Genomic DNA, 20,699 nt, shown 5'->3' on the forward strand with positions numbered 1-20,699 from the left:
TAGTCACTCATTCATTAATTACCTATGCAAGCGGGGAGGGCTAGCTATTACTGGCACTACCAAACACTGTATAGAATATGTGTTCCTTATTAAAAATCGGCATAACAAGCTAATGCTTTAACCACTAGGCTATCCCGCCATCCTTATGGGTTAGTCGTTAGAGGGAGCGTGGATACTGTTTCTGAATAGGGTCTCAAAACTGATGCATGGTGTCCCAGTGGGCAGTTTTGTTTTGGTTTTACGCCGCTTTTAGCAATATTCCAGCAACATCACGGCGGGGGACACCAGAAATGGGCTTCACACATAGTACCCATGTGGGGATTCGAACCCGGGTCTTCGGCGTGACGAGCCAACGCTTCAACCACTAGGCTACCCCACCGCCCAGCAGGCTGTAAAGAACTGGCATTAGTCCTCCTATACAGGACTGCCTCCGTGGTGTAGTGGTTAGAGCGTCCGCCCGGAGTGCGAAAGGTCGCGGGTTCGATCCCTGACCGCGTCATACCAAAAGACGTTAAAATATGGTACTTGTTGGTCCCTGTCTGGCGCTTGGCATTAATGGGTACAACAAGGACTGGTCGGCTCGGAGTCAGTATAATGTGTCTGAGTGGGATATTCATGCTTCACTGCGGCATGGTATCTCAGTGGGCTAGCACTATAAAACCAGCTTAAGTCTGGGCTAGTACAAGCAGCCACACATACACATACACACGCATGCACGTCGTCACATGAGTGAAATATTCTCAAGCACGACGTTAAACCCAATTCCACCACCACCACCTCCTATACAGTGTTCCTATCCAGAAGACTATCTATCCATTGCCTATGTTTTCCTTCAGATGATATTTTGCTGGTTGGAACAAAGCAAGGGCACCTGCTGCAGTACAAGATCAAAAGAAGTACAAGGGTGCAAGGTGAGGACCTTGACATAGGCCTATGTGTGGCTACATGTTTAGTTTAGTCAACTGTTCTATTAAAAGGTTTATATTCAATAATTTGACATCTGTGGAGGTATTAATGTAAACACTTATGCGCTCACTGTATAAATACAGATTTCCAGTTATTTATGCAAGGGGTAAAAGAAAATCTATAAAAGAACCTTTAAGGTTACATAAACATATATTTTCCCATTGACTTCTATAGTTATGTTTCTTTGTTTTTTTAAAGTAACTAAGCCCTCAACAGCTATTATATATATATATGTGTGTGTGTGTGTGCATGTGCATGCGTGCGTGCATGTGTGTGTGTGCCCAGTCTCGTCCATTCTCTTGCCACAGAGGTTACTTGTCATATCTTCCTACGAACCTCTGTTCTAATTCCACCCTTTCATAGTGCAAGTGTTCAGGACTCGTGATTGATTGCAATCAGATTTAGTTGTGCAATCAGTGACGTTGTTTCAAAAGTGATCATTCACAAGGCCTCGGTAATTTCCGTATGTTTCTGAAAAACTAGAACCTCTTCCCCTGCACGATGCGCAAATGTTTCTTCTAGACAGAACTCAGTCATGTAATGGAGGATCAATGGCGTCTCCATCGCCCTCGTTGGCAATGGACAAGCTAGCCATTAAATGTGTGTCTTGTGTGTCGCATCAACACAAGTCCCCAGCAGAGGAGGGATATTTGTGGCCCCACATATGTGCTTGTATTAGTCAAGTTGGATCTAAGTCGATGTAACACGTGTTCTGAGTGGATAGAAAGAAGGGAGATAATTCGTGTTACGATTTTTTGTCGCTAGGGGATTTTGTGAGAACCAGAAAATATCGCCATATTAGAACAGAGGTTCGTAGGAAGATATGACAAGTAACCTTTGTGGGAAGAGAATGAGTCTCGTCTTAAACAAGCAATAATGACAAAAAAAGGACTAGTTTAAACAGCTCTTAATCAGTCTCACCCAACGTCTGTACAAAATATCACCCACTTGAAAATATCTGTGGTCATAAGGCAGCACAAAATATTGAAAGATTTGGCCAGTTTTATTTACTGGACATGAGTACATTTAAAAAAACACACTCAAAAGTCTTACACAAAATCATCCAGTCAGATCTACCAGATGATTCAATCTGCTTGAAGGATCCCTCCAAAAACTGCTTGTTAGATTACTGATTCCTATTTGGTGTAGTTGAACCTAAACAATGATGACAATTATGTTGCTTTTTTTTTTTTCAGAAAAGAAATTTGAGGTTACCTTGGAGAGATCAAACAAATCCTTTTCCAAGAAACCAATCACACAGGTAGGTTCTGTTGCACCCTTTCTTTGTAGGGATTTCTGTAAATACAACCTTGGGGCAGCTGTCATGGCGAAACCTCTGCAGGACATTACTACAGTGTTCCAGTTTGCAAGACATTACTACAGTGTTGCCTGTTTAATCTGTTACAGTTGACTGCTGTTCCTGACCACTACATTCTGATAAGTCTCTCTGGTGAGTTGCATCACCTTAGTTTGTTGTTTTTGTTTGTTGATTGTTTAACACCAAACTCAGCACTATCAAGGTATATGCAGGGTTTTACATGATGCGGGATTCCTGCGTATTTGACGCAACAATTTTGTTAAAGACTCTCAAAATATTATTTTACGAGTCATGCTTGACGCAAGTTTTATGAGTGACCCTCACAATTCAGTTCAGAGTCAATAAAATCAATTTGATAGCAAACAATGATAGTTTTTGTGAGGTCTTCATTAATTTAGATATTTCTTTCAATTCATGTTTATAACTGTATGTTACATTGAATAAATCACAAGCCTGATTATGTGTTCAGTATACTGGAGTTTGTTATGACTGAACTGAACAGTGAAAAATATACTATTTATTAACTAACATATAAATGACAATACAACACAAAACAATAAAATCTGTGCAAAACTCTTGCTTTTTGATATACACACATAAATATTACAGAAAATATTCATGACTCCCAAATATTGAAAATGACTCCCAAAAATACATACTGTGGGTCACCATGACTTTCTTTTTTCAAAGTCTGTGTAAAACTCTGTATATGGGGTCTGTCTATAAATAATCAAGTCTGGACCATATAATCCAGTGACTGACCTCATGAGCATTGATCTATGTAATTGAGATACGATGACATGTCAACCAGATAAACGAGCCTTTAGTACTGCCTCCAGGTGTCAAGCTCGTGTAGCGGGAGAGATTTTGACAAAATTTTTTATCAAAAGTCATGTATTGGCATTACATTGTGTTGCGTTGTATATCAATATATCTTGCGCACTGTATGATTTTTGTATCTTAGCACTATGGGCCATGAGGCCTCAAAAGCAAAACTAAACTTGTAACTTGTCAATTGTCACTATTGGAATTACTGCAGTCATTGTGGTCATCCTGCCATACGATATGAGGGATTTACCTTGAGTCCTGTATTTGAGGGTCCCTAGACTCATACTCTTAATTTTCAGGGGTCCTGGACAACAAAATGGGGGTCCCAGACACTTAAATATTATTATTGATACTGGTATTGTATTGTGTATTATGATCATCACATTGTTACAGTAATTAAATTGCAAATGATACCATAACCCAGCCAGTAGCAAACTCAGTGATAAAATTGTCACTTGATTGGAATTTTTACAAAAAGTATTTGGACTTTTTCTGAGTCCCTGTGGATGCGCTCATAAATTTTGTTGTGTCCATTGTAAATGTTTATGCGTATAGGACGCAGGAATTCGCATCCTGTAAATCCCTGCGATATTTTGTATTGAAGTAAAAATATTTTTGTGACCTAAGAATATCTACTTTGCATATCAGTTGAAGAATGAATATATCACTGTATGGGATGTTACTGACATGTTATTTTGACAGAAGTTGTTTATTTTGTCAATGACTGATTTACAAAATGTTGAACATGAAAGTGATTGTATCATGTTCAGGGCTGGAAATAACTTTAAAATTGCTAGTGTACTACGGTACAGTGGCACAAGTAAAATCACTTGCCCTGATAATTTTTCCACTATACTGGCCGATTTTCTTGTTGATTTTTTGAATAAACAACATAATTAACATTGGAAAGTCAACTAGACACCAGTACAGTGTGATATACAAATATGCTTGCCCGACAGAAAAAAACACTGGACTCGGGCGTGGGGCAATGGGTTATTTCCACCCCTGATCATGTTTCTGTGTCATCCAAACAATGCCTCACATCTAATGTTGCTTTGATGAGATCATGCAGTATATTCTAGATATTGCCATGATGATGTTAATGTATAACAATTAGACGATGTAATTATTTTCTGTTGGCTCCACTTTTGTTTCACTCAAAACATTGATTATAACTGTTTTCAAACTGAGAAAATTAGGAAGAATGTTTTTGGATGATAAATGGAATCTTGCCTTTGTGTCTTTTTGCAAAAAATATATCAACGCTTGTCCATTAAAGTTTTGACTTTGATCAACTTGTGTTAATGAAGTTTATATTAAAAATTCTCAGGTGAAATTCTCCATACAATATTTTCAGCATACATGAAGGTAATTGTTACCGTATATTACCGTCTATAAGACGACCCCATGGATAAGACGACCCCCTTGACCCTTAAAATCAGTGTCAAAATGGTATGTTTCGTGCATAAGTCGATCCCCCGTGATGGGGTCCTAATTGCGGCAAACAAAGACCACAGACAACTGGCAGTAACTTTGGTCCACATTATTCAAAGAATTCACAATCATATATATTGCGTCTACTCACGGATCGAAACGTAGTGTAGTTGACAGTAAATGCATAATATATTTTGTTTCTCTAAATATCATATTTATTGTAGCAACAAACTGGCTTGCTTATTTTACCCCATTCAACAATCACGAACTGATAACCGCCTTGTTTTGTACATGTCGTGTTCAGATAATGTCATCAGCGTACATGTCGTGTTCAGATAATGTCATCAGCGTACATGTCGTGTTCAGATAATGTCATCAGCATACATGTCGTGTTCAGATAATGTCATCAGTGTACATGTCGTGTTCAGATAATGTCATCAGCGTACATGTCGTGTTCAGATAATGTCATCAGCGTACATAATCGTGTTCAGATGTATCAGTCGTCGGTTCAGATAATGTCATCAGCGCATACATGTTGTGTTCAGATAATGTCATCAGCGTACATGTCGTGTTCAGATAATGTCATCAGCGTACACGACCTGCAGTCGTTTGGCCTCGTCACCTGCGTCACTAAGACGAAGGGCGCTACGCTGTTTGCCGCAGATGTACAGGTATGTGACATAAGCCATTAAAACTGGTAGTCAGACTGTGACTATCATGAAAGAATATGATAACTTTATGATGTAGTTATGAAAAAATGTAAAATCCAAATTATCCTATTATCTGAGGGAAGATGCGGATCTACAAGTTTTTCTTCTCTGTCCCAGTTTCTCACTTTCTTGATGGATGTATATGGAAATTAAACTTCGATTCAATCAAGCAGCTTTATATTTTGGATTGATGGAATTGTTAAGACCTTATTTACCTGAATGATGATTAAGTACCCTAGAGGGCCAATCATGTTGCAGTTACCTGTATGTACATGTGCTGTCTGAGATAGCTCATTAATAGTGAGTACATGAGAAAAAAATATACCATCTTGTCAGAGCAATAAATGAGGTGTTCAAGTCAAATTGTCATTGAAGAATATTAAAAGACTGATGAGGTCACAATGAATATGTACAAGATGCATGTGAGCAGAATGCTGAATGATGTTTGTCTTTACAGAAAAATTCCTCCATCACTGGTGGGGCACAGACCACTCTCAGGATAGGTGTGTCCTCCAAGAGAAGGGTGCAGGTCAGTCAAGGATGGTTCCAAATCTTTGTAACATTTCTACAGAAATAAGGATTCTAAATGATTAAGGAATTCATGCAAGGACTAGGTGTCATGTAATTTGGTCACAGATATCTAATAATTCTAACACCAAACACAAAATATTCAAAGATATTTCCATGTGTATGTTATATATGTTAATCTCTTACAACAAACTCTACCTTCCTATTGGCAGCAGAAACACTGAAATCTTAACATGCTTCAGGCAGTGTAAGGTTCAGGGGTGTCAGGTTCTGTAAAGCAGTGGTCAAGCTGTGGTCAAGCGCTGAAGAATATACTAATCATCAGACTGCAAGAGTGGCAGTTGTCACTTTTCATGAAATAAACTGATAAAATATTTTTACATTTCTAAGGTCTACTTATTGTCACTGGTATATTCTGATTACATTAAACAGGTTCAAAAGGCTCCCTATTCTAATGCTTCAATCAGCTAGACCTATGTCTTTGCAACAACCTTCACAAAGCTGTCCATTAAAGGTCAAGTTTGAAGTTAAATGTCACTTTGTTTATTCAAAGGAATTCACCTTTCTTCATCATTTTTTTGAGGGGCGGTGGGGTAGCCTAGTGGTTAAAGCGTTGGCTCGTCACGCCGAAGACCCGGGTTCGAATCCCCACATGGGTACATGGTGTGAAGCCCATTTCTGGTGTCCCCCGCCGTGATGTTGCTGGAATATTGCTAAAAGCAGCATAAAACCAAACTCAGTCAGTCATCATTTTTGTGTGTTTCAGTTGTTTTACTGGAAAAACAGAGACTTCCATGAATTGTTGGTAAGTGAAACCAGCTGAAGGGAGCTCTTAAGTACTTATCCTGTTTACAACACACAGTACACAGATCAGGGACGTGAAGCAGTGTTTAGAAGTTGGATGGGTGACTGCGTTTGGCGTCCTGACCGAGTCCAAAACACATGCACAACATATGTTGTCACCTTGGACAGTGATTTTGTTGGCAATATACTCTGGGAATGGTGAAAATGAATGGATCCAGGGTTGGATGAGATGGTGAAGTGACTGTTCCCTTCTAGTGCCTCAAAGGCAGCTTGGATTTTATCCTCCCCAGTGTACTGAGAATGAAATTAAAAGCACATTAATCTATTGTCTGGGTTAATAGTATTGTCATGCCCTTTTTGGATTGGAATCATGGCACGTAATTATGAAGAAAAATTCAGCTATTGCTCAAATATGAAATTATGAATATCTAATGCTGAAATATGAAGTTATGGAAATCTTAATGCTGAAATATGAAATTATGAATATCTAATGATGAAATATGAAATTATGCCTATCTTAATGCTCAGATATGAAATTATGCATATTTTGAGGCTAAAATATGAAATTTTGTATACATTAAGTTATATTTATGTTAATGCTAAAGTATGGCCCTCTATGCCTTGTGGTTTGGTGGTACGGAAATATCAGTACTCTTCATTTCAGAGCTGAAATATATGTTATATTGTTAGCATATGTTTTTGTTTTGTTTGTAAAAATTGCATTATTTCTGCAGGCAGACCTGAGTCTGTACGATATTCCGCGAGCAATGGCTTGGTGTAAGGAATCTCTATGTGTGGGATTCCGCAGAGAGTACTACATGATCAGCGTAAGCAGTTTCACTCACTCACTCAACTGTGCTTGTACTGTTAACTGTTGATATTGCATGTCATCATGTTATTTAACGCCACACTCAGCAATTTTCTAGCTATTTGACTTCAGTCTGTAAATAATCAGTGATTGCCATTTTATTTTATCATCAATGATCTATGCAATCAGGATACAATGACATGCATCAACCAAGTCAGCGAGCCTGACCACCCAATCCTGTTATTCACCTCTTGCAACAAACTTGACTTTGCTGAAGATCAATTGTAACGTGGATCTTAAAGGGTTGATCTTGAAATTGTTTTTGCAAAATATGCCTCAAAAGTTTTACAGTACAACCTAAGTACTTACGAGGCAAATGTTTTACCCTTTTTTCATACCAATGAGGATTTGGATTAAATTGAGGGTTTAATCTGCATCCAAATTTAGATAAAAAGTTATGTTTCAGATTTTCATATCACCTATATTTCACAATACATTGAGAACTAATGTTATCAGTGAATTTTAAGAAAATGTGTAGGAGACATTTGGCTTGTATTTCAGGTTAAAAATGGTGAGCTGACGGAACTGTTCCCTGTTGGGAGCCGCCAGGTGGAGCCCATTGTCACCAAACTAGCCAATGACCGTCTGGCACTTGGTCGAGATGAAATGTCCATTTTGATAGATGGCGAGGGCAAACCTGCTCGGAAGGAGCCGGTCAAGTGGTCAGACATTCCCATAGCTATAGGTAAGTTGATGCCTGAGATATCAGTGATGGGCACTGTATCAGTTTGTTTAGTCAATCGAATTACAGATTGTTTTATTTTTAAAGTTAGTTGTTTATAATTTTTGGAAGCATGTTTTAAATATGGCCTCATCAAAAAATCAACTTGATGATATAAACAAGAAAGAAAATAATTTCAATTGATTCTTCCCTTCTTATGCTTTTAAATGAGTTAAAAGGCTCTTGAAATGATTGGTCAGTATTAAAAAATACCATGCATTGTGCTTGTAAATACAAAATATAATTGAAGTTTTAGATATTAAAAGATAGCCTGTTTTGGTTCAGATACCAGTCAGTATGCTGAACTTAACTTTAGATAGGGATAATCAGATGTCATTCTGTGTAAATTTTCACTTGAAATATTATGAGAATCAGTTTTGTGTATGATGAAGAGATAAAGATATCCCAATGAAAAGTTGAGTAGTATAGTTTTAATGGTGAATGGAAATGTTGATATGTGAAATGTGTAACAATTTCATTACAAAGCAAACATCAGTGAAAATATACATTTCAAATCTTTCTGTTTCTTCCAGAAAATAATGCACCCTATGTGTTAGCCATCTTACCCAAGTATGTAGAAGTCCGAACTATTGAACCTAACCTGAACATCCAGAGTATAGAGCTCTCCAAGCCAAGACTGGTGTGTCAGGGGAGGTAAGTACCGTATGTCTGGATGCTAATAGGCCTACATTGGTATGTTCTCATTTCGCCTACATCCCAATTCGCCTACTGTCTTAAAACAACATTTCATGGTCTGTTGACTGTCGATCACGCAATGGTAAACTAGTGGCACCCCTATGATCCAAAAATGGACTCTTCTAGTTGAAGTAGTTGAAGGACAAAAAGAATTTATTTCTGTTATTTGTCTGTTATTTATTTATTCTGTTATTTGTCATTTTCCGATGACAATGATATTCACATCATATCAGATTAGTGTTAAGGAAGTTAACTTGATGATGTTGGTATTTGTTGGCAATTCAGAAAATGAGCCTTCAACGTCACTGATCCACCAGAGATTAGTGACCCGACCCGACATCCCCCACCCCTTTGAAAATTTCTGGATCCGCCTTTGAAGTGAAATAAGTTTGAATTTATTACCAGTTAAATTAGTTTTAATTTATTATGAGCCAAATGAGTATGAGTTAGGATTACTTTAATTGAATCATTTAAAAATTCCTGAAGCTGTTATTCCTGTGGTCTGTTTCCAGCAACACTGTGTATGTAGCTTCATCCAACTTTGTGTGGAGACTGGCCCCAATGCCCATTTCTCACCAGATTAAACAGCTGCTGCACGGGAAGGAGTTCAAACTGGCTCTACACTTAGCCGTAAGTAGTTCATCATGTGAAGAGAATGGATCTTCTGGAACCCATGTATCTCATAAGAGTGAGTGAGTGAGTTTAGTTTTACGCCACACTCAGCAATATTCCAGCTATATGGCGGTGGCCTGTAAATAATCGAGTCTGGACCAGACAATCCAGTGATCAAGAGCATGAGCATCGATCTTGAATTAGGACCGATGTCATGTGTCAACCAAGTCAACGAGCCTGACCACCCGATCCCGTTAGTTGCCGCTCACGACAAGAATAGTCGCCTTTTGTGGCAAGCATAGGTTGCTGAAGACTTATTCTACCCTGGATCTTCACGGGTACGTGTGTGTGTCATAAGAGACGATTAACAGAATAGGGTGGTCAGACTTAGTGATGCATATCATTGTATCCCAGTCGCATGGACTTGGTTGTTTACAGACGACTGCCATATTGCTGAGTGTGGCATAAAAACAGAAACAAGCATGAGTAGTTCACTTGATACTGCATAGTTCTATCTGCCTTGCTGGGGCGGTGGGTTAGCCTTGTGGTTAAGGTATTCTTTCATCACACTGAAGACCAGGTTTGATTCCCTACATGGGTACAATATATGTAATGTGATATTGCTGGGATATTGCTAAAAGCGGCATGAAACCCAACTCACTCACTCACTCACTCACTCACTCACTCACTCACTCACTCACTCACTCACTCACTCACTCACTCACTCACTCACTCACTCACTCACTCACTCACTCACTCACTCACTCACTCACTCACTCACTCACTCACTCACTCACTCACTCACTCACTCACTCACTCACCCACCCACCCACTCACTCACTCACTCACTCACTCACTCACTCACTCACTGTAATGGACACGTACCTTTATGTTGTATGTTGCAACAAACAAATCAGTCACTGCAAAACTAGAGGATCCTTTTAACTTGGCTTTGATCAAACTACAGAGATCTTTCAGATTTATTCATGTAAAATCAACCAAATGTACATACATGATTTCCATACCAACATGTCAATCTTGTACTCAAAAGCAATATCTTGAGCCTATGTTCCCCTTTCCTGTTATGGTAGTATTTGTTTTAGATTCCTTTTTTAAAATTTGTCTTTAAATTTATGCAGTCAATAAAGTAGTCAGTTTGGATAAATTAAAATTTAAAAACTATTGCAAACGGTAGATCATATGTTACTGAAGCTTCATACAGTCAACTCTCGTTAATCCGACACTTGTGGTTGCAGAGAAATATGTCGGATTAACGAAAATGTCGGATTAATGTATTTGTGTGAAAATATCAATGTTTACTAAATGTCATGATCGTCATACTGTTGCATGCATATCAGAAATGGTAGATCTAGTTATCTTCATCGTATGTAAAAATATTTACAGAAATAAAAAATACTAACAATACATACTTGTTTTCATTTATTAACATTCATAGATGGCATAACATACATATATAATCACATAAGCAAACAGTTTCATATCTATTTCATGACCACATTTGGCACAAAACTCACGTTTGTTTTTACCGCATATCAGCTGCCATTATGACCCGGATGTTGAATATGTTACAGTTTCCATACAACTAATTCCATAATAACACGTGGACGTCTAATGTACAATCAGGCGTGTATCATAACATATATAATTTATAGCTCGCTCTACTGTTATTTCTTGATTAAATCGTCTCAATTAATTATCCTGTGTTCCTAATTAACAAGTGTGATGTTCCCTGACGCCGGTGTCAAGCAGCCAGTAAGGCACACGCTAATTACCACTCACGTGTGATTGTTTGTATACGGTCGGATCATCCGACCGGCTGTGTTGATTGTCGGATTAACGAATGTTTTTACAATGTATTTACAATAATCAGCTGCTAGATTGGTGTGTCGGAGTCGGAATGTGAGAATGTCGGATTAACGAGAGTAATTATCACTGTTTTAAATGGTTCCCTAATTTTTTGTCGGATTAACGTGATTGTCGGATTAATGAGTGTCGGATTAACGAGAGCTGATTGTATGTCCATGAAGAGAGTGCTGTTACTGGTGCTCCGTGTCGATGTGGGCATGCATGGTCTCAGCTCTCCATGCTTGTCAAAGCAACAGAGTAAAAGGGGGTGTGGTTGTCACATGTGACATGGCAGACTGTGCCACACCTCAACATAATTGAGCACGTGAAAGTCCACACTCCATTCCAGTCTGTTAGATCAGATAGCCAGGATCTGTTGTCCGTGCCAAAATCACACACTGGCACCTTCAGGTTTGAAAGCTGGACCAGTACTCTATTTTGCAACAGTTCAAGGTCTGACGTACATTAAGATTCCACTAAGGACTCTTTCCTTCAGGCTGGTGTTCCACTGAACCATACCCGTGAAGGTCCGGGTTTTAATATTGATCTTCAGTAACCCATGCTTGTCGTAAGAAGCGACTAACGGGATCGGGTGGTCAGGCTTGCTGACTTGGTTGACACATGTCATTGGTTCCCAATTGCGCAGATCGATGCTCATGCTGTTGATCACTGGATTGTCTGGTCCAGATTCGATTATTTACAGAATGTCACCATATAGCTGGAATATTGCTGAGTGCGGCGTAAAACTAAATTCACTCACTCACTCCACTGAACCATACATCAATGTTGCCTTCTTTAGCGTCTTGGAGCAATTATCACTAACTTATGAGAGGCACTCAACCAATGACTATATTATCATCATTATACAATGTTATTAATAATAATTGCTCATGCTATCAGCATCTTCTGATTTCATGGAATATCTGTTGGTTACCATGGTTACAGGAAATGCAAGATGAACCTGACTCCGAGAAGGAGAAGAGGATCAGAAGCATCAACAACCTGTATGCCTTTGATCTGTTCTGTCAGCACAAGTTTGAGGAATCCATGAAGATATTTGACTCCCTCGGGACAGGTACGTGGTGTACATTGTCTCCTCCACTGCACCATGTTTCTGTTCTCCTACATCATGTATCACTGATTACTAGGATGGTTGAAGTAGTACAATAAACAACATTGAGTGTGTAACCAGATCCCCTCCCTCTCTCCTACGCTTCCTCGGTCACTCACTCATGAGAGATTTCTGCTGACACATAACTCCACTCATCCACTCTTTCACTCACTCACTCCTTCACCTTACTTCTTCTCAAACTTCACCTTTTTCTCTCTCACTCCATGTGTTTTTTCTCACTCCTTCATCTTTTTCTCTCACTCCTTCATCTTTTTCTCTCTCACTCCTTCATCTTTTTCTCTCTCACTCCACCTTTTTCTCTCTTATTCCTTCATCTTTTTCTCTCTCACTCCTTCATCTTTTTCTCTCACTCCTTCGTCTTTTTCTCTCTCACTCCTTCACCTTTTTCTCTCTTATTCCATCTTTTTCTCTCTCACTCCTTCATCTTTTCTCTCTCACTCCTTCGCTTTTTCACTCCTTCACTTCTTTACTTTTTCCTTCATTTCTTTTATTTTTCTCTCACTCACTCCTTCACTTCTTCATGTGCCGTACTTTTCACTCAGTAGCTCTCTCATATACATCTCTCCCTTTGCTGATTCTGAATTAAACTTGTCCCCAATAGCCATTTGATAAGACTTGACTCACTTTATTGTCGGTCGACTTAGCCTGGTGTCTTATGGTTATTTTCAGTGTTTTCAAGCTTGCATCACATGATTCCAATGATCTCAACACAGTATGTAAATACCCATCATCCCTGTTTCAGATCCATCTCATGTCATAGGGTTGTACCCCAACCTGCTTCCCCAGGACTTCCGGAACCAGCTGGAGTATCCGGACCGACTGCCGGACCTGGAGGGCGGAGAGCTGGAGAAGGGAATGCTTGCACTCATCGACTATCTCACTGAGGTCGGTTCTAGTTGAACGCATGTTGTTGGTTTGTTGTTCAGTGCTGCACTCAGCAATATTCCAGCTATATGGTGTTGGTCTGTAAATAATTGCGTCTGGACCAGACAATCTGGTGATCAATGCCTGATCCCGTTAGTCGCTTCTTACGACAAGCATTGGTTGCTGAAGATCAATTCTAACTGGTTAGGTCCAATACTGCCTACAGTTCCAAACTGCCTACATCCCAAACTGCCAACAAAAATATTGTAGGCAGCGTGGGAAATGATTTTTTGCCCTGTAGAATAATGGAACAGCCCAATTATCAATGAAGAAGGGGTGTGTCGTTTGGAGTAAGGTAGTAGTAGTTATTTGCTTTATTTAATGTCGCACACACAACTAAGATATTTCGGCGACGGGTTAGTACACTTATTAAGAAATGAGGGGAACGAAAAATAGAAATTTTGAAAGAGTGGTGTTACTACCCAAAAAAAACACCCAACAACTGAGTGTTAAGGGAATTTGAATGGGATGCCGAATTAAAAATGTAAAAAAAAAATGAAATAGGTAAAGAGTATTAGAGATTTTGAATTTAATATAGATGTGGTGTAGTAAATGGTTATTGTTATTGTATTTTTTAACCAACCCATGTTTAAAAACATATTTATTAAGTGAATAATGATAAATATATAAAAGGTTAAAAACTTGATAAAAAGAGAAAACTGATTTAAAAAGTTAAAAGAACATATATACATATTTATAACAATTTTTAGAATGGTAAAAATTGGTATTATTGTTTTTGTTGCTAGATTGTTTGGTATAATTTTGTGTGAATGAGATATTTAGTGAGTGGTTTAATTAATTTGGAATTTGTTAGAATGTGCTTGAAATCAGAAGCGTACTACTGGTTTTGGTATCTACATACCCCAAAAAAGCCTTAAACAATCCTATAATCTCCCGGCAAACTCCAGTATCTTCACAGCAGAACTCGCAGCCATAGTTCAGGCCTTGCAAACAACATCTGACCAAACAAACACTACCATCTGCATTTTTACGGATTCCTTAAGTTCCATACAAGCTCTCAAAAATTACTCTACAACAAAAAGACCAGATCTAATAAATAACATATACAGAAGAATACTATACCCCAAAACAAAATAATCAAATACATTTTATCTGGGTCCCGTCACATATCGGAGTCCATGGCAACGAAATGGACATCCTTGTCAGTTGTGTGTAATTGTGAAACGAGTAAAGTTACCGTTCATTAACCAAGTAACTGGTCAAGTTCATTTTAGCAGGGGTAGAACAGGTCAGATCGGTGTATTCCCATTAACTTCACTTCTTGATCACTGGACAGTATCATGTTGTTTGAACCTGTAGGCAGTATGGGAATACACCTTCTATCCCAGATCTTCACGGGTCACTGAACAGATAACCAGCTATGCTGTATTATTTCTGTACTTACATGTAGTAAACCTGTAGGAACCTGTTAGAATTGGTCCTGAGCAAAATGTGCTTGTTGCCAGTGGTGACTAAGGTGATCAGGTGGTGACTTAATTAAAGCATGCCATTGTACCCTGAATCGGTGTTCACAACATCGACCACTTGATTGTCTGGGCCTGGTCATTTACCAGCTGAAACAACAACTAAAACAATGATCATTGCTGAAGACACATTATACTCCACTCTCCTTTGTTGAGTACCAGTATTTTGGGATTGATTTACTTTTGCTCTTCTTAATCACAAGAAAGAAATAAGTATATGAAAAAGATGATAAAAGTTGACTCTGGTTTGGAAATACCAAAAGTATGCTCCAGTATAACGAAAACGAGATGTCACATTACTAAGTCGTGTAAACAAAAATCCAACAACACGATGTTCATTAAGTTTTGGCAATAATTACAATCTGTCTTTTCTTTCCAAAACAATGATTTCAAAACATTTATACATTTATGCAAATAGCCAGAATATATTGTGAAATTGGCAGTACATAGTGTCTTGTATCTGTAGGTTGTTTTGAGTAATATTGGATTGTGTCGATATGCAGATGTCAAATTGATGAAAGTTGTTCTTATTCATTTGGTATGCTATTTAGACTGACTGACTAACTGAGTTTGCTTTTACGCCGCTTTTAGCAATATTCCAGCAACATCACGGCGGGGGACACCAGAAATGCGCTTCACACATTGTACCCATGTGGGGATTCGAACCTGGGTCTTCGGCTTGACGAGCCAACGCTTTAACCACTAGGCTACCCCACCTCCCGTATGCTATTTAGAGATGAAGGCAGTGCAATACAGTAAATAGAAGTGAAAGTTTAAATTAAATTGTTTTGATTCCCCCTGTGAACAGAAACGCATTTGCATATAGTTTCATAAAAATCAAAGTGTTACACTCAGCTTACACGGGATATTTGCGAAAAAACACAGAACAAATGACAGCAGTTGTCTGTGGCAGTAGTTATGTTCAGTACACTGTCAGTTTTTTGTTGCAAATTGCCTGCTAGTAGTCATTAGGATGTCAGTGAGACAAGATGATTGTTAAATAACTGAACTGTTGATGTATGTCAAATGCCAGAGAGTGCTTGTGAAAGAGTTGTTTGTTGGCTTTGTTCATACTGAAGCTTGTGTTATACACACTCACATTGTGTTGAATATAACCCTGTGCCATATTGGTTGACATCCACTTGTGCCTTGTGTTATACATAACACCGTTCCACAATGTGTTATACATTAAACCAACCCCACATTGTGTTATACCCATTCCCACACAGTGTTAAACCCATTCCTACAAAGTTCAAAACCTATTTCTACATAGTGTCAAACCCATTCCCACAGTGTTAAACCCATTCTCATATTGTGTTAAACCCATTTCCACACAGTGTTAAACCCATTTCTACATAGCGTGAAACCCATTCCCAAAGTGTTAAACCTATTTCTACAGTGTCAAACCCATTCCCACAGTGTTAAACCTATTCCTACATAGTGTTAAACCCATTTTCATATTGTGTCAAACCCATTACCCCTGTGTTACACCTATTTCTACATAGTGTTAAACCCATTCCCATATTGTGTTAAACCCATTCCCACACAGTGTTAAACCCATTCCTACATTGTGTTACACATTATCCAGCCCCACATTGTCTTATACACATGTACGTTATACCACCCCTACATTGTGTTATACTCCCTCCCTCATTATGTTATACCCAATCCCATATTGTGTCATACCCACTGTAATATTGCGTTACATACTCACTCTCACATTGTGTCATACTTTTTCTCATATTGTGTTAAATACCCACTCATACATTGTTATACCAACCCTACATTGTGTTATACTCCCTCCCTCATTATGTTATACCCAATCCCATATTGTGTCATACCCACTGTAATATTGCGTTACCATCTCACTCTCACATTGTGTCAAACTTTTTTTCATATTGTGTTAATACCCACTCCTACATTGTGTTATACCACCCCTACATTGTGTTATACTCCCTCCCTCATTATTTTATACCCACTCCCATATTGTGTCATATCCACTGTAATATTGTGTTACATACTCACTCTCACATTGTGTCATTCTTTCTCTCATATTGTGTTAGATACCCACTCTTACATGGTGTTATACTCACCCCCACATTGTGTTATACTCAGTACCACATTGTGTTATAATTCTCTCATATTGTGTTAAATACCCACTCATACATTGTGTTATACTCACTCTCACATTGTTATACTCATTGACACATTGTGTAATACTCACCCCTACTTTGTGTAATACTCACCCCTACTTTGTGTTATACTCACCCCTACATTGTGTCATACCGACTCTGACATTGCATTATAGAAGAGAAACCAGCTACTGAAGGACCTGAACAAGGACATGGCAACAACGGCCATTGTGGAGGGCAACGTCACCATCCGCTCCAAGAAGCAGCTGAGCCAGATCATAGACACAACTCTCCTGAAATGTTACCTCCAGGTGAGAATTGATTATAAAAAACAACTCTCCTGAAATGTTACCTCCAGGTGAGAACAGATTGTAGACATAACTCTCCTGAAATGTTACCTCCAGGTGAGAACAGATTGTAGACACAACTCTCCTGAAATGTTACCTCCAGGTGAGAACTGATTATAGACACAACTCTCCTGAAATGTTACCTCCAGGTGAGAACAGATTGTAGACATAACTCTCCTGAAATGTTACCTCCAGGTGAGAACAGATTGTAGACATAACTCTCCTGAAATATTACCTCCAGGTGAGAACTGATAATAGAAACAACTTTCCTGAAATGTTACCTCCAGGTGAGAACTGATTATAGTCACAACTCTCCTGAAATATTACCTCCAGGTGAGAACTGATTATAGACACAACTCTCCTGAAATGTTACCTCCAGGTGAGAACAGATTGTAGACACAACTCTCCTGAAATGTTACCTCCAGGTGAGAACTGATAATAGAAACAACTTTCCTGAAATGTTACCTCCAGGTGAGAACAGATTGTAGACATAACTCTCCTGAAATGTTACCTCCAGGTGAGAACTGATTATAGTCACAACTCTCCTGAAATGTTACCTCCAGGTGAGAACAGATTGTAGACACAACTCTCCTGAAATGTTACCTCCAGGTGAGAACAGATTATAGTCACAACTCTCCTGAAATATTACCTCCAGGTGAGAACTGATAATAGACACAACTCTCCTGAAATGTTACCTCCAGGTGAGAATTGATTATAAAAAACAACTCTCCTGAAATGTTACCTCCAGGTGAGAACAGATTATAGTCACAACTCTCCTGAAATGTTACCTCCAGGTGAGAACAGATTATAGACACAACTCTCCTGAAATGTTACCTCCAGGTGAGAACTGATTATAGACACAACTCTCCTGAAATGTTACCTCCAGGTGAGAACTGATTATAGACACAACTCTCCTGAAATGTTACCTCCAGGTGAGAACAGATTGTAGACACAACTCTCCTGAAATGTTACCTCCAGGTGAGAACAGATTATAGACACAACTCTCCTGAAATGTTACCTCCAGGTGAGAACTTTCCTGATACCTCCAGGTGAGAACACAACTCTCCTGAAATGTTACCTCCAGGTGAGAACAGATTATAGACACAACTCTCCTGAAATGTTACCTCCAGGTGAGAACAGATTATAGACACAACCCTCCTGAAATGTTACCTCCAGGTGAGAACTGATTATACGAACTGATTATAGCTGTGTTAAGGTTCTTTCTTGTGCTTTAGCAGAAAGTCAAATTAGTGAAAGATGCGTTACTTTGCCAGAATATTGAGGAGGATTTATTGACTGTATGTTAAGTGCAATCTTATTGTGTTAATTTGGGGATACGAATGTCATTGGTCAGAAACAAATATCTGTTGTTTGTTTGTTGTTTACTGCACTTTGCAGTGTTTAGCTTTTTTCAACAAATAATCAAGTCTGGACTAGATATTTTGATGATTAACATTGCCATAGTGACACGTGTGTACCACAGGCCCTTGTGTCTTTGCGAGGATTAATGATTTAAAAAATATATTAAAAATTTGAGATGACCCCCGAATCAAAATGCTTCACATTACAATAAATCATGACAAGGCTGGACACTTCAGTGTACCCCATCCGCCTGCTTTGCCAATCGCCATGCCACCATCGCAAATGGATGACGTTGTGGTCCAACAAGCCCTCTGGTTGGTTGATGCTTGTGAAGAAGTCATTTACAACTGATGCTTTCTTTTGAGAAGCTTTCTCTGGAAAAAAATTCTTACATTTCCAAGTCAAGCAGTCAATGAAAGGAAACATTCCTGTGAATTTGTAAAGAATGTGCAGATTTACCAGCATTGACCAATCAGAGGGCTTGCTTCGACCACACCCCTGTTTTGTGCGGACATGTCATCATCCATTTGTGACTAGATCGTACTGTGAAGCATTTCGAGTCGGGGGTCATCTAAAATAAATCATTTTATAAATCTTGAATCCTCACAAGGACACAAGGACCTGTGGTGTGAACCAGTGCGCATTAGTGTAATGTGAAGAATAAGTAAATCCCAGTCACAATCCGGCAGATGTCAGTTAACGCCTGTTTGTTGAAAACATCAACAGTCTACATCGGACATGACTGTATGTTCGTCATTGTAACATCCTCAGTGATCAACTCTTCTTTAGAATCCGGCGTATTCCCGCAATGCTTCAAGAAAGCAATTGTGACGCCCATTCTAAAGAAACAATCACTGGATCCGGATGTTTTTAAAAACCTACGCCCAGTCTCCAACCTCAGTTTCCTTTCAAAAATCATGGAAAAGGTTGTTCTCTCCCAACTGCAATCACACATCAATGATCACGGACTAACTGAAATTTTTCAGTCGGCCTATAAGCGATCTCACAGCACTGAAACAGCCCTTGTGAGAGTACAAAATGGCGTACTCCGAGCCATGGATCGCAAGGAGATTGTTCTTCTCGTCCTCCTAGACCTCTCCGCGGCCTTTGACTCCATATGTCACAACATCCTTATGTCAAGGCTGAAACACACATTCGGCATCTCTGGCAGGGTTCTTGCCTGGATCGAGTCTTACTTGCAAAACCGATCTATGCGTGTGCAAGTGGACGGTGTAACATCAGCCCCGAAAGTCCTCAAACATGGTGTCCCGCAAGGATCCGTGTTAGGTCCTGTTTTGTTCACGTGCTATATCCAGCCACTGGGGAACATCATGAAAGGTCACTCTTTGGACTTTCATGGATACGCCGATGATCAGCAGTTGTATGTGGCGGTTAGACCATCGAATGTTAGCACAGGAATCCAGAGCATACAAGACTGCATCAGCGACGTTCATGATTGGATGTCTGCTAATTACCTGCAACTTAACAAGGACAAAACAGAATTCATTATGTTTGGTACTCAACAACAGCTCGCCAAGATTCCAGTTACCATCAATCTATCTGTGGACAAGATCTGTGTTGCTACAGCTACAACTGTCAAGAACCTGGGCGTTGTCATGGATAGAACCATGTCAGGTAAACATCAGGCACTGAACACAGCCAAAGCAGCAAATGTCCATATCGCTAACATCGGCAAACTCCGAAAGTACCTTGATAACGAAACTAGCAAAATCCTGATTCAGTCTCAAGTAACAAGTAGACTCGATTACTGTAACTCTCGAGTGTTTGGATCTGGCGTAATCTCTCACTTACAGATGGCGTAATCTCTCACTTACAGAGAGTTCAGAACAAGGCTGCTCGTGTTGTCACCCGCACCAGAAAGGATTGTCACATTACGCCAATTCTCAGAGATTTACACTGGTTGCCCATTAGACATCGGGTCAGTTTCAAGTTGCTCGTCTTGACGT

At 39.2% G+C, this 20,699-nt stretch overlaps 1 protein-coding gene across 3 annotated transcripts in view; it reads left to right on the top strand.

The window, feature by feature from the left end:
- LOC124289857 (vam6/Vps39-like protein) overlaps positions 1–20,699 on the top strand; it is a 97,800-nt gene that overhangs the window by 2,714 nt on the left and 74,387 nt on the right. For all 3 annotated transcript variants that reach the window (XR_006901773.1, XM_046726535.1, XM_046726536.1), the window contains exons 2-14: positions 837–911; positions 2,163–2,227; positions 2,374–2,416; positions 5,123–5,217; positions 5,714–5,785; positions 6,551–6,589; positions 7,323–7,415; positions 7,958–8,141; positions 8,711–8,831; positions 9,386–9,503; positions 12,297–12,426; positions 13,226–13,368; positions 17,200–17,334. Coding sequence is in view for 2 of the 3 variants with exons in the window: in XM_046726535.1 (XP_046582491.1) it covers positions 837–911; positions 2,163–2,227; positions 2,374–2,416; positions 5,123–5,217; positions 5,714–5,785; positions 6,551–6,589; positions 7,323–7,415; positions 7,958–8,141; positions 8,711–8,831; positions 9,386–9,503; positions 12,297–12,426; positions 13,226–13,368; positions 17,200–17,334 (1,313 nt within the window). In the remaining variant the exon portion in view is untranslated. The remainder of the gene's footprint in view (positions 1–836; positions 912–2,162; positions 2,228–2,373; positions 2,417–5,122; positions 5,218–5,713; positions 5,786–6,550; positions 6,590–7,322; positions 7,416–7,957; positions 8,142–8,710; positions 8,832–9,385; positions 9,504–12,296; positions 12,427–13,225; positions 13,369–17,199; positions 17,335–20,699) is intronic.

Source organism: Haliotis rubra, unplaced genomic scaffold (genome assembly GCF_003918875.1).
Source record: "Haliotis rubra isolate DU_JTF1 unplaced genomic scaffold, ASM391887v1 Scf45, whole genome shotgun sequence".
Taxonomy (NCBI): domain Eukaryota; kingdom Metazoa; phylum Mollusca; class Gastropoda; order Lepetellida; family Haliotidae; genus Haliotis; species Haliotis rubra.